General features: G+C 36.2%; 3 protein-coding genes and 1 pseudogene across 4 annotated transcripts in view; 2 read left to right on the plus strand and 2 right to left on the minus strand.

Moving 5' to 3' along the window:
* Positions 1-4,098, plus strand: part of LOC104738453 (kinesin-like protein KIN-14D) — a 4,752-nt gene extending 654 nt beyond the window's left edge. Inside the window, exons 2-17 of the mRNA XM_019234620.1 lie at positions 9-137; positions 239-383; positions 469-578; positions 679-798; positions 878-1,081; positions 1,173-1,382; positions 1,456-1,530; positions 1,626-1,772; positions 1,916-2,054; positions 2,147-2,256; positions 2,447-2,608; positions 2,690-2,913; positions 3,134-3,215; positions 3,296-3,400; positions 3,490-3,594; positions 3,684-4,098. Coding sequence (XP_019090165.1) covers positions 9-137; positions 239-383; positions 469-578; positions 679-798; positions 878-1,081; positions 1,173-1,382; positions 1,456-1,530; positions 1,626-1,772; positions 1,916-2,054; positions 2,147-2,256; positions 2,447-2,608; positions 2,690-2,913; positions 3,134-3,215; positions 3,296-3,400; positions 3,490-3,594; positions 3,684-3,863 — 2,247 coding nt within the window. The 3' untranslated portion in view covers positions 3,864-4,098. The remainder of the gene's footprint in view (positions 1-8; positions 138-238; positions 384-468; positions 579-678; positions 799-877; positions 1,082-1,172; positions 1,383-1,455; positions 1,531-1,625; positions 1,773-1,915; positions 2,055-2,146; positions 2,257-2,446; positions 2,609-2,689; positions 2,914-3,133; positions 3,216-3,295; positions 3,401-3,489; positions 3,595-3,683) is intronic.
* Positions 4,165-9,178, minus strand: LOC104738454 (annotated as a pseudogene).
* Positions 16,188-17,143, minus strand: LOC104737383 (protein YLS9-like). The gene has a single exon (XM_010457553.2). The coding sequence runs from the start codon at positions 17,034-17,036 to the stop codon at positions 16,356-16,358; it is 681 nt and encodes a 226-aa protein (XP_010455855.1). The 5' UTR covers positions 17,037-17,143; the 3' UTR covers positions 16,188-16,355.
* LOC104737384 (uncharacterized calcium-binding protein At1g02270-like) lies at positions 18,444-19,640 on the plus strand. Of its 2 annotated transcripts, none has more exons than XR_759725.1 (5): positions 18,444-18,594; positions 18,680-18,784; positions 18,863-18,968; positions 19,061-19,222; positions 19,290-19,640. XR_759725.1 is itself a non-coding variant. In XM_010457554.1 (5 exons), exons 1-5 carry the CDS (start codon positions 18,514-18,516, stop codon positions 19,299-19,301), a joined length of 423 nt encoding a protein of 140 aa, XP_010455856.1. In that variant the 5' UTR covers positions 18,444-18,513; the 3' UTR covers positions 19,302-19,640. The 2 variants fall into 2 exon arrangements, 1 of the variants encoding a protein (XP_010455856.1); XM_010457554.1 differs by having other exon boundaries at positions 19,104-19,222.

Raw genomic sequence — 20,403 nt, forward strand, 5'->3', positions numbered from 1 at the left:
CGGTGAACAGACAAGATGTGACGGCGAACAGCGATGTGGGCAGCACAGATGACTGTGGTGGTAAAGTTGAATTTACGAAAGATGAAGTGTTGGCTTTGCTTAACGAGAGAGCCAAAGCTGCCAAATTTGACACCAAGGTTTGTTTAACTGATAACTAATTGTTTGATTCTCTAGCAAAGATGTGTTTTTTTTTTTGTTTTCTTCTTCTTATTGGGATCCTTGTGGTAACTTATGACAGGCTAAGATTGAGCAAATGACGGATATTATCAAGAAGCTTAAGGTTTGTGTTAGATGGTTCCAACAAGTGGAAGAAACACATGTCCAGGAGAAGGAACTTCTTCGTTCTTCTCTGGAATCTGCTGAGCAAAGATACAATGATAAAGGTGAATTTTAGTTTCCCATCATGTCATTTTACTTACATTAGTTTGTGTACACTGAAATATTGATGTGGTTTCTAATTACTTCTAGAGTTGGATGCAAAGACCAAAGAGGATAGGCTACAAGCAACTATTGCTGAGATGGAGGAGAACATAGCATCACTTCAGGAAAAGTTCTCCAAGGAGGAGTTAAACAAGTTGGTAAGGAGAATTTCTCAAAGAATAACTTATCAAGTTTGTTTCTCCTTCGCCCAAAATTAAGGGTATATGAATGTATGAACTTATTGGTTATGACTACTAGGATGCAATTGAAAATCATAGAAGAGAAAAAGAATGTAGAGTTGCAGCTGAGAAGCTTCAGGATTCTCTCCGGGAAGAGCTTGACAAAGTGAAAGAAGACAAAATGGCTGCCAAGAATAAGGTACAGCAGAATTCCTTCTCCCTTATTGTGTATTACTCCTCTTAGCACTTGGCATTATCTTTTCCCTTTTAATTTCTAGGTGACGTCCCTTGAAGATATGTACAAAAGGCTGCAAGAGTACAACACAAGTTTGCAACAATATAACACTAAACTCCAGACTGATCTTCAAGCAGTTCGAGAGGCACACACTCGTGCTGAAAAGGAAAAGTCAAGTATACTAGAGAACCTTACTACACTTAGGGTTCACAGTAAATCACTACAGGAACAACTAGCGTTGAGCCGGGTGAATATCCTTGACATGATTCTTGCATTTCTAAAATTGTGAGTGATATAATTGCTTATTAGTTTGTTTCTCTTCCCTTTCCGTGATCAAGGTTTCACAAGATGAAGCGGTAAAACAAAAGGAGTCATTGCTGGCGGAAGTCAAGAACCTTCGGAGCGAGCTCCAACAAGTTCGGGATGATCGTGATCGCCAGGTTGTACAGTCGAAAAATCTGGCTGATGAGATACTGATGTATCAGGAGAGTGTTGGAAAGTCTTCTCATGAGTTGGACATCTTGATTGCAAAATCAGGATCCTTGGAGGTTAGCTCACACTCGAAGTTTCACATTTTTGACTTATATTTAGTTTTCTGAAAATGTCAATCCTATGTTGCAGGAAACATGCTCGTTGCAGAAAGAGCGTATAAAAATGTTGGAGCAGGAATTAACTTTTGCCAATGAAAAGCTAAAGGTAAATTTGGTGATCCGCCAACTTTCAAATACTCTTTACTTTGCCAATTGTTCCTTTAGACTGACACATACTTTTTTATTTACTTATCTGTACAGATGGTAGATGCATCTATGTCTCATACTATGACAGAATTTGCGGAACAGAAACAACGTTTGTACGAATTGCAAGATCGCCTTGCAGACACGGAGCATCAACTTTGTGAAGGAGAGTTATTACGGAAGAAGCTCCATAACACCATCCTTGTAAGAAAATGATATAAAACGGGATCTTCTTATACTGAGACCATCTCTAATTTTAAGTACTCCATAAAAATATTTAGTTTTTGGAACTATTTTAAGTTCTAGAGCCTTTCTTTTAAGTTCGCTAAACAAAGCTTCTATTTCAGGAACTCAAAGGAAACATACGCGTGTTCTGCCGAGTGCGGCCCTTGCTACCAGATGATGGAGGACGCCAAGAGGCCAGTGTTATTGCTTATCCTACATCAACGGAATCTCTTGGGAGAGGCATTGATGTGGTCCAAACTGGTATATTCAGAGACTTATCTTTTTTAACTTTGCTCAATTAGGTAATATGCTTACATTAATTCATTTTTTTGTGCTTTATATGGGGTTCTTAGGTAACAAGCATCCTTTCACCTTCGACAAGGTCTTCGACCACGGGGCTTCTCAGGAGGAAGTATTCTTTGAAATATCTCAACTTGTACAGAGCGCATTAGATGGCTACAAGGTTCAGTACTTTTGACTATCTTGTAGATACCCAATATGCAAATTCTAGTTATATACAAGTATTTGAATTATTGTTATTGTTCTTATGTAGTTGTAGCAGATTTTATTAAAACTCTTCTTTATGTTAGGGGGCAGACAACACTTAAACTGATCCCTTTGCCTTTGTTTTTTTCTCATATCTTTGTGGACAGGTGTGTATTTTTGCATACGGTCAGACAGGTTCTGGCAAAACCTACACCATGATGGGCAGGCCAGACAAGCCAGAACAGAAGGGACTGATCCCTAGATCACTTGAACAAATCTTCAAAACTAGCCAGTCTCTTCGTGCCCAAGGTTGGAAATACAAGATGCAGGTACATATTTCTCTTACAATATTCTCAAGGTTTGTTGAATGCTTTCCTTGGTAGCATTTTTAAATTTATTTTTACTTGTAGGTCTCAATGTTGGAGATCTACAATGAGTCCATCAGAGACTTGCTTATGACAAACCGAACAATTGCTATAGAGTCTGTGCGAGGAGACAGTAGTAGCACCTCTGGAAGACAGTATACAATCACACATGATGCTAATGGAAACACGCATGTTAGTGACCTGACAATAGTAGATGTATGTAGCATCGGACAAATTTCTTCACTATTGCAGCAGGCCGCTCAGAGCAGGTTTGCCTTGAGTTTTGAGAATTTGTGTTTGTTATTTCATATCCTACATACAGGAGTTGTATTAGTAGATGTACTACTTTCTCTTTGGTTAAGTCGATTGCTAGGCATATCTAGTAATGTAAAATGACATGGCTTTTGACTTTTGAAAATATTGTTACACTGTATTTGTTCTGGTATAACAAATTACAAAACTAAAGGATGATGAACTCTTATGTTGCAGGTCCGTTGGTAAGACTCAAATGAACGAGCAGTCATCAAGGAGTCATTTCGTGTTTACTCTTCGGATTTCTGGTGTCAATGAGGTTAAATTTTCTGCCTTTGGGGTCGTTATTACTTTGTGTTGTAAATTTTATTTCTCACTTTTAAAACTCTCCTATTTCAGAGCACTGAACAGCAGGTACAAGGAGTTCTTAACCTAATTGATCTTGCTGGAAGTGAACGACTCTCAAAGAGCGGGGCAACCGGAGAGCGGTTAAAGGAGACACAGGTTTTTTTGTCTTTGAAAATACAGTCTTCTAAGATACTCCCATTGATTTTTTGAACTTACCCTCCAATCTTTGTTCTTTCCTTGACCAGGCTATAAATAAAAGCTTGTCTGCTTTGAGTGATGTTATATTTGCATTGGCTAAGAAAGAGGATCATGTTCCTTTCAGAAACTCAAAGTTAACCTATTTACTCCAGGTTAGATTCCATTTTGACTTCAGAATGATTATGCATTAATCTGTCTATCTAGATTATTTTTAACAAAGGGTAATCGTTTTTGAGTACAGCCGTGTTTAGGAGGAGACTCAAAAACCTTAATGTTTGTGAATATATCACCTGATCCATCTTCTACTGGAGAGTCCCTTTGCTCTCTTCGGTTTGCGGCTAGAGTGAATGCTTGTGAGATTGGAATACCTCGCAGACAAACTTCGGCAAAACTCCTCGACTCTCGCCTGAGTTACGGTTAAACACTAGTGGGTTGAGTTTCTATCTCTCATATGTATAACAACGGCAATTGTTTTAGAGGTTTGTAATTTTCTGATTGTAAGTTCCAAGCTCATAAGCATCAGGAACTCTAGTGTGCTCTCAATTTGATTGTGTAAGCAACTTGCTATCTTGGCAATGTCGTGTGAGGAAATCTCCACTATTGTGTAATGTAATTTGTCTGATAAGACATAACTAAATAAGTTCTTGATCTGTTTACATAGTTTCGACACAACAGTAATGGTCTAAACTCTATATTTACAAACAGTAAGTACACAAAAGACATCAACGAGGATAAACAATAGTGATGGAAGAATCATCAACAGATAGAGGCAAAGACTTGCTTGTTGCTGACTGATCAGATGCAGAAGCTCCTGATCGTTGATCTTTAGAGGCTCTCATGTTTTGAAGAAGAAACCCAGATCTCTTTGGAATTGGTAAAGTAACAGTGAAGCTGTTCATCATCACAAGTATGTTGTCCATTGAAGGTCTCTCTGAACAATCATCTTGAACACATAATAGAGCAATGTGAATGCATCTGATCACTTCATTTGTCTGAAAATTCCCTCCCATTGCTTCGTCCACTAGCTCCAATGGTGATTTCTCCACCCATAGCTTCCGCACCTGCAGAGTGTTTTTCATCAAAACCCGATTTTTAGAATGTTTTTAAAACCGGTACTGAACAATAGTTATTGATTGGTAATACCCACATAGGTCACCAAATCTCCAAGACCATCTTCATAGAAGATGCTGTTCTTTTTACCGGTTATGAGTTCAAGAACTAAGACTCCGAAACTATAAACATCCGATTTCACCGAGTATTGCCCGTGGATTGCATACTCCGGAGACATATAACCACTAAAGAGAGAACTTGTTTAATATTAGCGGATTCCGTGGAATCAACTCGGTAACTTGCGCATCAAGTTTCAATCCCCGTGATCACGTAACGAGATACAATTGCGATTGTATATTAATTGTAATTAGATATGTTGAGACCTTGTATAAAGGATTGTAATACAACATCTAATGGAATAACACAAGAAACTTTATTCTTTACAAAAGGAATAGGATTACCACGGATGTTAAAGATGGGTTTAAACCCATTGGGTACACGGACCCGTCTTTAAAATCAGGCTTGAGACATGTTTTCTGTAATAAAAAAAAATATGGGTTTAAATTGGGCGGGTACCCAAATTAATAAACTCTTACTCGGGTTTACCCTATAAGACTATGGTTCTGATTGGTAACGGCTGTTATTTTTGGCTGTAGAGACTTTGATTTTAAAATTTTAGTTGTAAAGAATTTGGCTGTAAATGCTTTGACTGTAGAAACTTTTAACTGTTAAAATCTGATTGTTTACCAACAAATTTTAAAGCTGTAGCTGTTATTTTTATTATTATTATTAAATAATAATAATGAATATATATTATGTTAGAAATTAATTTATATAGCAATTTAATGACAAATTAATTTTTCTTAATAATAAATTAAAATTCTAAAAAATATAAGTCAATCAAATATGTGATTTTGTTTGAAAATTGATTAAAAACAAACAACTATAAGAATAAGAAATAAATAACTGAAGTTGCAGACATCAATTAATTAAGTTATTAAAATTTGAAATAATGTAAAAATATAAAATGCATTGAGTAGTTATATGAGCAGTCAAAAATTCATTTACCACTAATCAAGGCATTGTTTGATTGTTATTATATTATTAATGATAAAATTCATAAAGTCTTTTACCGTATTATTAGTGATAATGAAAAAATAAAATTTATTACTGAAATGGATCTTAAAGGAAAGAGAAAAAAATAAGAATAATTAATTTACAAAAATAAAATATATAAAAACTAAATATATACTTTTGGAAAGCTTTTAAATATAAAAGGGAGAAAAAAAAAAGAATACTTTTAAAATTGTTTAGTTTTTAAATCATGAATTTTGACGCTTTAAAAAAAATGGGAAAACAAAGAAGAGAAAAAAAATAAGTGGCTTTCAAAACTTAAAAAAAAAACAAAAACAAAAAGTCTAATGGACAAAAAAGTAGCTTTCATAATTTTAAACATTTTTAAAATCTTAAAAATGTGCTACCAATCAGGGCCTATGGATACCCACCGGAATATTGTTAGTAAAACAATGACGTTTTGCTTCCCAAATATCAAAAGTCAAACACACGAGCTCTTAAATCGATTTCTAATACTCCATCCGTTTCAAAATATAAGATGTTTTAGAGAAGTTTTTTGTTTTATAATATAGGATGTTTTCAAGTTTCTATGCAACTTTTAGATTAGTTTAATATTTTATATTATGCAGTATTGTTTTTGATTGATTGAACATGTTAGAAGTAAAGACTTCTTAATCTTAATCTGTATGCTTTGGTTAAAACATTCGATATTTTGAAACAAAGTGAGTATATAATAGACATATGTTTTTTTTTCCAACAAAAAAAATCATTTTATTAAAACCCAAGTAAGATCTTAGATTAGTGTCAACCAAGCTTTGTTTATGGTTTTGATTTTTGTGTCTATGATATAAGATTAAATTTTTTTAAAAATTATCACACATATAATAATAAAATACACAAAATACATAATATAAATCAAATCATCGATGATGGTGAGATCTGTCATAGTTGACTTTTTTTTTTTTTTTTACCACGGATGAGCCGCGGGAAAGAGAACAATGACGAACGCAAGTTTCGCTAGCAGCCATCTTTCATCGATTGACAACTATGACAGATCTCACCAGTCATCGATGATTCGATTCATCAACTCCTTCCTCTGCTCTCAAAACTTCCAGATCGCTATCGGTGGTAATCCTGTTCCTTTTGTAAAGAATAAAGTTTCTGTGTTATTCCATTAGATGCTGTATTACAATCCTTTATTTATACACCAGAAAGAGATCTCAAAATATCTAATTACAATTAATATACAATCGCAATCGTACCTCGTTACGTGATCACGGGGATTGAAACTTGATGCGCAAGTTACGGAGTTAATTCCACCGAATCCGCTAATATTTAAGCAAAATGGGAAATCGAATAACTAACTGAAGTGTAGAGTCAATATTACAAGAGGAAGAAACAACTTACTATGTACCAACGATTCTTTAGTATTGGCTTGAGTTTGATCAACACCAAAGATCCTCGCCATACCAAAATCTGAGATCTTTGGATTCATGTCTGCATCTAAGAGTATGTTACTTGCTTTAAGGTCACGGTGAATGATCGTAAGCCGAGAATCTCGATGTAAATAAAGTATTCCTCGAGCTATCCCTTCAATGATCTTGTACCTTCTTTGCCAATCCAAAATTCCTCTCTTCTCGTTATCTACAAAACAAACAAACAAAAGTCTTAGTTAACCCGAAAACAGATAGTTTCTTTAGGGTAATAAGTGATGATTTGTTATACCGAAAAGGAAATAGTCGAGGCTTTTGTTAGGAACAAACTCATAAACAAGTATTTTCTCTTCTCCATCTAAGCAATATCCCAAGAGCTTAGCAAGATTCCTGTGTTGTAGCTTCGCAACCACGTCAACTTTGTTCTTGAATTCTTCAGCTCCTTGTGTCGATCCTCGAGATAGTCTCTTTATCGCTACTGTTTCACCGGTTTGTAAGCTGCCCCTGAAATGGTTTTACAGCATTATGCTTTTTTATTTTGTTTAAACTATAATTAGTACAAGAATTATATAGTTACCTTGTAAACTTCACCAAATCCACCATGGCCAAGCTTGTTACTTTCTGAGAACTTCTTCGTAGCTGCGTCAATTGCGCTAAAGTGGAACTGCAGTGTTTCTGTTGTTGTAATATCATCTCCATCTACATTACAAAAGATGCCAATTCGCAAGAAAGTCTCAATTAGTAAGAGTAGCAAATGGCAAGATTGGTTTACCTAATTCCTCTGTTTCAGCACTTAGCTTTCTCCTTCTTCTTAACAGTAAACAACACGCGGCAACGAGAAGTAACACGCAGACAGAAACAGGTACAGCGACCGCGGTTACTATCACCTTCGAGCTTTTGCCTTTCCCTTAACACAATTTCAAAAACATAACAAAAAGAAAATATGTTTCAGATTTGTATTCTGCTACTTTGGCCCAAAGTTTCACCTTTTTCTGAAGGAAGCTTCAGTGGTGGTGCAGCCAACATTGAAGGAGGAGGGGCCGCAGTAATAGTTTCATTGTAAAACGGATAAAGCTCGTATCTAAAGCTACAACTCTCCGCGATTACTCTCCCGCCAATTCTTCGATCACAGCAGTCCGGAAACCAATTAATGGCTTGTCTCAAACAGCTCTCACAATCTTGATTCGTCAAATCAGGTGTGCACTGCACAAGGCTATATATAAATGGTTTGAAAAACCGTGAAGTTCGCTTTCTCCGTAACGAACTTTCTCGAGCTCGAAGCCGCTTTCACCGCAGCCTTGATCAACAAAGCAGCCAAAGACTCATTGAAACTGCTCACTTGATTCTCTGTGATGTTTTGCGTGTTCCAGAAGAAAACAACAGGTCTAACTCTCATCTGCCCTACGATGCTTTGATCCGAGTATCTTCCCATACACTCGTCGTACCAAATTACTGCCTCTTTCTCTCTGGGACACCTGAGGAGCGTTTCGTTGGCGGCAAACGCAACACAGTCACGGCATATATCGGCTGAGACGTCTCCACGGCAGAGGAAAACTCCGTAGACTCTGTTGTTGTTGTTGTTTTTATCATTATCATCACTAGCGGTTGCGTAATAAAAACGTGATTCGTAAGCTGCGTTTGGAGAAGAGAGAGATGATAGAACGGTCCGGAGATTGGTCAAGTAAGTGCTGTTTCTTGAGAACGTTGTTGTGTTTGGACATATGTGGTAGAGATAAGTGTTGGAACTGAATTTTTTCAGAAATAAGTTTCAGCAAAATTGCAGGTTTTGGACAGTGACTTTCCGACGATTTCCGGTCAAATTACGGTTAAATGGCTGATCGGAATTGTCAGGTCGATAGTGCAATGGAAAGCTGGTAACGAGTATTACAAGATGGTATACTCATACATCCAAAACGGAGTTGATTTGAATAAGAAATAAGAGTGTAAAGTGAGCTACTTGGGATGGTTTGGGAAATATCCCACATTGGAAATATGATTGATTTTTCACTCATATATATATATATAGTTTTACACTCTTCTAATTTCAAAAGTGTGTAGAAGGAAGAGGGAAGGTTCCCACGCGCCCGCCGAATTGGGCGGGCCGGGCACAGATGCAGGGCGGGCCGAGCACGGACGCGGGCCTTGGGCTTTTGAGTTTTTTGGAAAGATTTAGACCCATATAATTTTCTGGAAAGACTTGGTGTGAACTCCAAGCAAACTTGGGCAGTACTCCGAGAATATTCAATAAATATTTTCTTGAGACCTCTCTCCTTCCACTATATATAGCGGCACAACCTCTCATTATTTCACACACACAAAAACACAAAGACTCCTTCCTCTGAAGATCTCTCTCTCCCTCTCCCTTGCTTAGTCCAAGTAAGTTCTTAGTTTAGTAATCTCGAGAGTATAACGTAGATCTGTTCGCTTGAGTTCTGTTACTGTTGTGCTACTGTAATAGTTCGTGATCGGTTGTATCCTAGGATTCATAAATCGTGATTGTCCGAAAACACTTACGGCCGATTTATTGAATTAAGGAAAGAGATATCATATCTTGCCTCTGTGATTTATTTTCTGCCTCATATTATGATGTTGTAATTTGTTTATGATTTCGTTATTTTAAATATAATTCGCATATTTTCTCAATTCGTTTTTTGCGCTCCTAACAGTCTTAGTTCAATAAATCCGCTTTCTGCTTATCGCTTTAAATGGATTGAGAATTTTTTGAATTTTTTATTTCAAAAAACGATTTCAAAATCTTCTGAAAAACTGTTTATGCTTTCATCTTTCGGTGCTTACGCGGAAAGTTTTTTGAAGAACGCTTTTACTTTAATTCTTTCTTCTCTACTCTCTCTGGTTTCCACGAATGCTCTTAATTGAGTGAGTTTGTGAAACAAGTTTCTGTGTACGCTTGTTAAGCGAGTTTGCAAAACTAATTCAGTGTAATTTAATTACTTGAATTGTTTGATTAATATATTAATCAGATATGTTTATTGTGAAACAGAAAAAATGTCTGGAGACAACACCAACAACGGTGACGGTGCTAGGGTTCCTGCAACCCCTGTTGAAACTCCTGCAGAGTTGGCTTTACGCCTTGCTAAAGAACTTGAAAACACGAAGCTTACCGATTCGGGTATTGACAACGTGCACCGAAATCTGTTCGGTAATGGATCAACCCACATGGGGATACCACCTACGGCTTCCCAAGGAATGATGCCAGATAAGTTCGATGGTAAAGTTGGGTTCAAAACGTGGCAAAACAAGATGTGCTACTACTTGGCCAGCATGAATATGGAAAGATACCTCACAGAGGATCCACAAACACTTCCACAAAGTGACACATATGTGTATGTGGTTGGAAGCATGGATAGCTGGGCTCAAGGAGACTATTGTTGCAAAGGTCAGATTCTGAACCGTTTGGTCAATGATCTTTATGATCTCTACAGTATGTACAAGACTTCAAAAGCATTGTGGCTAGCTTTGGAGACCAAGTACAAGACTGATGAGTCTGGGATGCAGAAATTCTCAACTACAAAGTTCCTGAACTTCAAGATGGTGGATTCCAAACCAATTATGGAACAAGTGGAGGCTCTTCAACGCATCTTTTAGGAGATCGATTTGGAAGGGATGTTGATCTGCAATGTCTTCAAAACGAATTGCTTGATCGAGAAGCTACCACCAGGCTGATCGAATTTCAAACATTACCTTAACTTCAAGCGTAAGGCAATGTCTCTTGATGACCTCATCCGTCGGTTGAGAGTTGAGGACAACAATCGTGGAGCTCATTCGGATGCTCAAAGCCAGGGGCATGACGTTCATGTAGCTGAGCATAAGACCAAGTTCAAAGGCAGGGGTAAAGGGATCTATATTCTTCATAAACCGTTGAAGGTGTCATCTGGACCAAACTTCAAGAAAAGCAACCTTGAGAGGAAGTTCAAAGGAAAGTGTCATCATTATGGTAAGATTGGACACAAGGCTGATGTTTGCAAAAGCAAAGCCAAAGATCTCAAGTTGCAAGCAAACCTAACTGAAGAAGACATGGTTGTGGTGGTTACTGAATGTAACATGGTGGAAGACAATCCAGTGGAGTGGTACTACGACACTGGTGCTACCACACACATATAGGATCATGTTCACCACCTATGTGCAGAACAAGTCAAATGAGCAGCTTTTCATGGGCAACAAGGCGATGTCCAAGATTGTAGGTAAGGGCAAAGTGGTTCTGAAACTAACTTCTGATCGTGAGCTCACATTGCAGAACGTGAAGCACGTACCTGACATGCGGAAGAATCTCATCTCTGGAACAGTGCTAAGCAAGCATGGTTTTTCCATTCATTTTGAGGCTGATAAGTTAGTTCTTAAGAAAAATAGGATGTATTTGGGAAAGGGTTTTGTTAAGGGTGGACTGATCAAGATGTCTGTAACGACAGTCCATCCGAAAATTGTAGCTTCTGCTTCTATTGCTGAAATGAAAGAAAACCCTATTGCTTACTTGGTTGAGTCGTTTAATACTTGGCATGAACGTTTAGGACATGTCAATTACAAAACAATGCGAAAAATGCAAAACTTGAATTTGATTCCGAAATTCAAAACTAACAAAGAAAAATGTGAAGTGTGCATACAGGCCAAACTCATTACAACTCCTTCACCACGCGTTGAAAGAACAACCGAACCTCTAGGCTTAATTCACACAGACTTATGTGTTTTAAAGTATGTGCAAACTAGAGGCGGTAAGAAATACTTTGTTACATTCATTGATGATTGCACAAGATATTGCTATGTATATCTCTTGCAAAGCAAAGATGAAGCACTAGAAAAATTCAAAGAGTTCACCCTCGAGGTAGAAAATTAGCTTCAGAAAACTATAAAAGTAGTTCGAAGTGATAGAGGAGGAGAATATAATGAGCCATTCAATGTATTTTGCAGAGAAAAAGGCATTATACATCAGACAACCGCTCCCTACTCGCCAAAATCTAACGGAGTAGCAGAACGAAAGAATCGAACTCTGAAAGAGATGATGAATGCTTTGTTGCAGGAATCTGGGTTAGCCCAGAACATGTGGGGGGGGGGGAAGCTTTGCTTACCACAAATTACATCCTCAACATGATACCGCATAAGGTGCCTGGCAAGTCACCATTTGAGCTTTGGAAAGGTATAGTACCTTCGTACAAATACCTCAAAGTGTGGGGGTGTCTAGCAAAAGTGGTTGTACCACCTCCTAAAAAGGTCACAATTGGGCCAAAGACCGTAGATTGTACATTCATCGAATATGCACATAACAGTAGTGCATATCGATTTCTGGTTCATAAATCAGATATTCCAGATATCCATGTGAATACAGTTATGGAGTCAAGAAATGCTTCATTTTTTGAAGACATTTTTCCCTGTAGGAAAACTCAAAAACGGACTCGTGAACAACGAGATGCAGCGACCTCTGAAGCTGGCAATACTTTGAGTAATACTACTGTAGAAACAGAACTTGAACCTAGACGGAGCAAACGAGCTCGCAGAAGTAAATCGTTTGGTGATGATTTTCTGATGATGGCATTTCTAGTTGAAAATCTACCTAGAACATACGCAGAAGCTATGTCTACACCTGATGCACCTTATTGGAAGGAAGCTGTCAAAACCGAAATAGACTCTATCATGCAACATCATACGTATGAGATGGCAGATCTACCACAAGGATTTAAGCCTTTGGGGTGTAAATGGATTTTTACGATAAAACGAAAACCCAATGGCGATATGGAGCGGTAAAAGGCTAGGCTTGTAGTGCAAGGATTACGGCAAAAAGAAGGTTTAGATTTCTTTGATACCTATTCACCGGTAACAAGACTATCTTCGATCAGGATGCTCATAGGTATTGCAGCCTTGAGAAATCTTGAAATCCATCAAATGGATGTAAAAACTGCTTTTCTCCATGGAGATTTAGAGGAGGAAATCTACATGAAACAGCCTGAGGGATTTGTTATTCCAGGACAAGAACACAAAGTGTGTAAACTTGTGAAGTCATTATATGGACTCAAACAGGCTCCTAAGCAGTGGCATGAGAAGTTTGACAGTATGATGATGTCTAATGGTTTTCGCATTAATGAATGTGGCAAATGCATATATTACAAAACTACTCCATCAGGGTACATTTTGTTATGTTTATATGTAGACCATATGCTCATAATCGGCAGCAACAAAGACATCATAACTCAAACGAAAAACATGCTCAAAAGACATTTTGACATGAAGGACTTGGGTTTAGCAGATGTAATTTTGGGGATAAAAATCATCAGAAATGATGAGGGCCTTATCTTGTCTCAAACCCACTATGCTGAAAAAGTGCTTGATCGATTCAAGCATTACTCAAAAGGGACTGCAAAAACTCCAGAGGATCCTCAAATTCACTTGACCAAAAATTCTGGTGAACTTGTGCAACAGGTGGAGTATGCAAGGGTAATTGGCAGTCTAATGTACTTGACAAACTGTACAAGACCAGATTTAGCGCACTCTGTAAATGTACTTAGTCGCTACACAAGTAATCCAGGACATAAGCATTGGATGGCTATAACTAGAGTTTTGGACTATCTACGTTATACCAAAGATCATGGCTTGCACTATGGTAGAGAACCTGGAGTTTTGGACGGTTATAGTGATGCCAACTGGATCGCAGATTCGAGAAACTCAAAATCCACGAGTGGATATGTTTTTACACTTGGAGGTGCAGCAATGTCCTGGAAATCTTCCAAACAAACTCTGGCAGCTAAATCAACGATGGAATCTGAATTCATAGCTTTGGAGATAGATATGTCGGAAGTTGAATCACTTCGTAATTTCTTGGAAGACATCCCAATGTGGGGGAATCCTGTGCCTGCAATACGTGTACACTGTGATAGCGAATCGACTTTGGGCAGGGCAAGGAATACCCATTACAATGGCATATCTCGTCACATCAGACGCAGACATAAAACTGTTGGACAACTTATCTCAATTGGTGTAGTTATGATTGATTACATCCATACCAAAGAAAACCTAGCGGATCCATTTACAAAAGGTTTGGCGCGAGATCAAGTTATAAAATCATCAAGAGGAATGGGTTTAAAGCCTACGACTTAAGAGGAGGTTTGATGGTAACCCCACCTACTCAGATTGGAGACCCCATGACCTAGGTTCAAAGGGACAACTAAATCAAGCTGAATCTGCTACAAGCACTAAGAGACTTTTCTCTTCTCCTAGTTCCTGAAATGATGTAAAGTGCTTCCTGTATGTTAGAAGTTAAGCATATGCTTTTAATAATTTGAAATGTAGCTTGTAAAATATTTGAAATAATTACAGGATATTTCTTTAAATACAAGCAGCTATTAAAATCACCTTGTGAGTGTGAAATGGGGCCGTTTCTAGGAGAATATATGAGGCTATACTCTCCAAGTTCACTCATGATTAACCAGGCATGTTCAAGGCCACAATGAACACAATAGAGAACCTCGTTCTACGAGAAAACGAAGCTGTGTTATGCTTGCTGTCTAAGTTTACATACAAATCCGGATGGTTCAAGACATCATGTCACCATCTGGCCGAGTAAACTCGACATGTATAACAATGAGTCGGTTCAAGGTTGAAAAACGCCACCAACTCATATACAGTTAGTTTTCGCATATACTCTCGAAAGTCTGTCTAATCTAGCTAGTAGTGTCAGTCTATCGGGTTAGTTATGTCGTTATATGTTTAGACTTATTTCTATTCATGTGGGGGATTGTTGGAACTGAATTTTTCAGAAATAAGTTTCAGAAAAATTGCAGGTTTTGGATAGTGACTTTCCGGCGACTTTCCGGCCAAATTCCAGCCAAATGGCTGATCGGAATTGTCAGGTCGATAGTGCAATGGAAAGCTGGTAACGAGTACTACAAGATGGTATACTCATACGTCCAAAACGAAGTTGATTAGAATAAGAAATAAGAGTGTGAAGTGAGCTACTTGGGATGATTTGGGAAATATCCCAAATCAAAAATATGATTGATTTTTCACTCATATATATATATAGTTTCACACTCTTCTAGTTTCAAAAGTGTGTAGAAGGAAGAGGGAAGGTTACCACGCGCGAGCCAAATTGGGCGGGCCGGGCACGGACGCGGGCTGGGCTGGACGTGGACGCGGGCCGTGGGCTTTTGAGTTTTTTGGAAAGCTTTAGACCCATTTAATTTTTTGGAAAGACTTGGTGTGAACTCCAAGCAAACTTGGGCAGTACTCCGAGAATATTCAGTGAATATTTTCTTGAGACCTCCCTCCTTCCACTATATATAGCGGCACAACCTCTCATTATTTGACACACACAAAAACACAAAGACTCCTTCCTCTGAAGATCTCTCTCTCCCTCTCCCTTGCTTAGTCCAAGTAAGTTCTTAGTTTAGTAGTCTCGAGAGTATAACGTAGATTTGTTCGCTTGAGTTCTATTACTAGTGTGCTACTATAATAGTTCGTGATCGGTTGTATCCTGGGATTTATAAATTGTGATTGTCCGAAAGCACTTACGGCCGATTTATTGAATTAAGGAAAGAGATATCATATCTTGCCTCCTTGATTTATTTTCTGCCTCATATTATGCTGTTGTAATTCGTTTCTGATTTCGTTATTTTAAATATAATTCGCATATTTTCTCAATTTGATTTTTGCGCTCCTAACAATAAGTTGGATCTGTTGCATAAGAAATTGAGGTTAAACTCATTAAGAAAATTAAGATCAGATAAACAGAGAATTTGAAACAAGAAGACATGTTTTTTTTCTTTTGTCTTTTATTATTGCTCTGTTCTTTCATCAATCATGGCTTTAAGTTTGTTAATATTCATGTAAGTTTATTGTAATTTGAATATTCACAGAACATTTTGATTTCATTGGTAAGACTTGTTCAAAACATGAAATTAAAATGTTTTTGTTAGATATTTTTCAAGATTGTATGTGTCGTAATCATTGACACAATGATCTGATTAAATATTCATGTTTGGTCAAAGGTTTGGGGAAATTATATGAATTATATACTCATTGTTACAAGATTGTTCATTTGTTTGCGAGTCAAATTTAAATAGATTATGTTGGTTTTCTATGTAATTGTAATTGATTGTTGCTGATACATTTTGTGTTCTGTTGTAATTGTCAAGATTAGAGACAAGTAGTGGTTCACGAAAGAGCTAACCTGCCTAAAACAGAGCTGAAACAGAGCCGAATTCTGCTTTATGCAACTCAAAGATCCGTACATTTAATAAGAAAAACCAAACTCCAAAATCCAAATTACAAAACGTAAAAGAAAGCAAGAATCAATCAAAAGGAAAAGTATTATACAAAAAAAAAACAGCAAACAACAAAATCAATCAATCGATCTAAGAGAAGTAGACCGGACACCGTTTATGGTTAAACTTGGGCAAGATTAACCCGTCTCGTCCAACCACGATATCGCAGTTAGCGTGCATCCTATGGTGTTTACTGATCCACCTATGGAGTTTAAACCGAATATTCGAAACTATTTCGAGCCTAAAATCCACGGTTCCTTGTGCTCGATCGTTAGTAAACTCGGTCCAACGTCTACTATTTACCGTTAAAGAAGCTCCAGTCAGCGTCCCGGTCACAATTTGTGTGTTTGTCGGCTGCTGGAAAAAGGGGTTTAGCAACGGGCTTGACCCGACCCGTTGATCTTTGTAGTAAATGAAACCGTCCACGGAATCAAAATAAACACCCATGTGTTGGTTTGGGTTAAGTATGGTTACGTTGAAAGCAATTCTTGCGCTTTCGAATCCCGTAGGCTGGTCTAGACCTTGGACCACGAAGTCATGGATATGGAAGCGAGGTCGATGAGGGCGTAAACTAAGCCAAAGTATAAAAGCAATGACTCCTACAAAGAACAAAACCAAAAGAAACATTGCACATATGAATTTTGATATCCGGGTTGAGAGGCTTTCTTTGACCCGGTGAGCATAGTAGCTAGCCGAATGGTGACGCTTTATGGGTTGAGCTAGGGGTACCGGACTGGTACGGATCGGGATAGTTGTTCGGTCTGGTGTCATTCTGCTCTGATGGTTATTGCTAGCCAAAAAAAGCTAAGGAGATTTGAGCATGAAAGTTTTGGAGTGTAGGAGTTATATATGAAGAAGAAAAGTAAATAGTTCTTGAAGTGTTTGGAGAAGAAAGGAATCAGATTTTGAGATTACGTAAAGTGAACTCATTTGTATTCAAAACTTTTCTTTTTTTCCTATCTTATGTTTTATATTTACAAGAGAATCAAATTTTTAAATTTTTTAATTCAATTGTTTTTTTCTTTCTTTATTCCAATAAAACAAAAATTCCAATGACGTTATTGTGTTTACGATGCATGCTTACAAGACTACAACTCTGTATTTTTATATGGGTCAGGCTCAGACGAGATCCATTTGATATATGAATAAAACCATTTAAAACCAAATGAGTTTACGCCCTCATCGGTTTGATATATGGACAGTAAACATTTGCCTTAATTTTGATATATGGCTTAGTTTAAGATCCATTTGATATATGGACAGTAAACATTTGCCTTAATTTTGACCGGTTTACCAACTTATCCACGCAATTGAATAAAAATGGTATGAAGAGGAAAAAGACTATGCAAGACGAAAACACGTCTAATGTCACAAACATAATAAATCTCCAACAAGGCAACAAGTAATATTCCCTGTATAATAAAACGAAAATACACAATATTGTATTATAAACTATATAATTTTAATAAGTTGGTTACAAATAGGTTATAAATTAAGTTTTATATTATTTGTATAGTCTGAATTTATTGTTTCCAAAAATTTTAAAGAATCATTTGTTTTCATCTAACTTACCATATTAATTTCTTTTATTAAATTATTCATCAAATAAAATCATTTGATATCTAACTTAACATATTAATTTGTTAATTATCATTATATTTCACCTCTCATTTTTATATATAAGTCTATTTTGTGAAACAAATAAATTATTATAATATTTATTATAATTAAAAAATAATTTTATTTCCGGATACACCGTAAGTTGAATTTTAAAAAACAAATATAAATGATTCAATCTATTAAATATTTAAGTTTTATTAATATTATTCTTTAAAAATAATATCTAATGAATTAATTTTTTTACTGAGTAACGGGTCAAAATTTGAATATTTAAATTTAATTTCATATTTTTTTTTGAATTTTATAATTTTATATAATATAATAAACTTTAAATAATTTATTATGAAATATTTTTAAAATATTAAAACTTAATATTAAAATTAGAACAGTCCCATTGGTCATCCTTTGCTTTGGGGATGTGTTTCATTTATTTAATAATTAAGTGATTGAAAAATAAAGTTTTAATCTGAAATTGTCAGAGACCTGTGTCTCTGCGGAGAGTATTTTAGATACCCACAGACACGCACGTGTCACTTATCTAGAGGTTACGATTTTTTTTTTTTCTCTTTGCTTCTCTCTCTCTCTTTCGATTCCAACAGAAACACGAATCGATCAAAAATAGGAAGCTATGCAATCTCATCAGCAACCTTGTATCTCTTGTACTACTTTCAATATCCTTGCTCCCATCTATAAACGTCTCTCTCCCAAGGTTTTGTTTCTTTTTCATCAATTTTGATTTTTTTTTTTTCTTTTTGGTAAATTTTTGGATTATGTGTGTGTTGTTGGAAATGTAGGATCAGAGTCTTCGTGAAAGTGATAATCGAACGTATTGGCTTGGAAGGAATCATAGAATCATTGATTGGTTATTATATGAGAGGTCTTCCATCATTTGTTTACAGGTTGTTCGACGAATTGCCTCTATGAAAGGAAACTTTTTTTTTTTTTGATGCTCTGTTTCTGATTTTTTTGTTCTAAAGGAGTTTTGGGTAGGGAACGAAGAGCTTGTTAATATGTATGAGAAGAGACTTGGTGACGCTGGTTATCTCAGTTACAAGCTTGGCCGTACTAATAACCGTGGCGATGGTATTTAACTTTGTGACAATCTTCTTGGCATTGATGTTTGTTGTTTCCATGTGTATGTGGCGTTTTCATTTGTGATTTGGTGATGATGATAGGTTTGCTTACAGTTGTTCATAAGGATTATTTTAGAGTTTGTAGAATCTTATCAGAAGGAAGGAGGAAGAAGAGAAGATGCAGAGCTTAACATCAAACGAAGTTGCGGGTTTAGTGGTTGGAGCTCTGCTTATCGGTGCCACCATCGCTGTTTCTCAGAGAAGGTAACGTTACAAAGCTTTTTACAAGTTGCGGGTTTAGAAGTTGATTTCCGATTGATTCTTCATGTAGATTTACGAATGAAATGCTGGAAGATGAACTTACTTAGAAATGTTGTTACGGAATGGTTATATTGTAATGTGCATCTTACTATGGTGGGTTTTCTGTTGGGAAGAAGAAATTGAAAACGAAACTGACTCCAGCTGCTCAAGCTATGGAGCTAGACAATTGACAAGGAACCTCAGTTTTCTTTTCACTTGTATGTAACCCTCTGTTCTACATTGTCATCTTTGTCTCTTTAGTTTCGTTTGAAAAAATCAAGTTGAAGCTATAAATGATCTGAAGGTACTAATGTTGTAACATAGTACAGACTCAACAAAACTCAACATAGAACAAGAAATCAATGTTCAGTTTTGTGTGCAATTTTGTGCTGAGTTTGGAAGACACCAATATTTAGGGATGACTAATGGGAAGATAAAAACTAAAAACAATAGGATGAAGATGTAAACTTAGATTAATATTATTTTTAATATTTTTAAAAGTTAGATACACTAATTTGAGGATGTGCAATGGGTTTGCTCTTAGAAACTATAAACATTTCTAAATTGGTTTGTTATAGCAATATCAATAATATGTCACTATAATATAAAAGAATTTAAAAAAATCAAGTATATTAAAACAAAAAGTATAATAATACATTAAATTACTCATAATATAATAACTCGCTTTTCAAAAGCCAAATTCACAAAATTATGTCATATAATGACATTCAAGTCATGAGATAGAATATACATTGTTGAAATAACTTCATTATAGCACATATATTTATCTAGAATCATTAACAATAAATAAGTATAAGTCATCATATTTAGCATATGATTTTATTGCATTATATTTTATCTAAAAAAACTTTTAAAAACAATCACATAAATTATATTTTATATAAAAATTACAATATAAATAATATGAAATTCAACTCGTGGTCTAGCACGGGTCTTAATCTAGTACAATACTAGGACATCATGCAGGGCCGGTCCAATAATTTTGGTGGTCCGAAGCAAAAATAATAGTATGGTCTTTTTTCATTATTTGTTGTAATAATATTTTTATATATTTAAAAAAATAGAATTCTAATAAATTTTAGAAACAAATAACTGAAAAAACAAGTAACAAAAAAACCTAAAAT

The sequence above is a fragment of the Camelina sativa genome, chromosome 13, assembly GCF_000633955.1.
Source record: "Camelina sativa cultivar DH55 chromosome 13, Cs, whole genome shotgun sequence".
NCBI lineage: Eukaryota > Viridiplantae > Streptophyta > Magnoliopsida > Brassicales > Brassicaceae > Camelina > Camelina sativa.

Bases quoted from the DNA above. Each gene is read 5' to 3' on its own strand.
- LOC104737383 (XM_010457553.2), bottom strand. From the start codon at position 17,036: ATGACACCAGACCGAACAACTATCCCGATCCGTACCAGTCCGGTACCC.
- LOC104737384 (XM_010457554.1), top strand. From the start codon at position 18,514: ATGCAATCTCATCAGCAACCTTGTATCTCTTGTACTACTTTCAATATC. The intron at 18,785-18,862 runs GTTGTTCGACGA...TTTGTTCTAAAG, and splicing joins CTTCCATCATTTGTTTACAG to GAGTTTTGGGTAGGGAACGA. The intron at 18,969-19,103 runs GTATTTAACTTT...TAGAGTTTGTAG, and splicing joins TACTAATAACCGTGGCGATG to AATCTTATCAGAAGGAAGGA.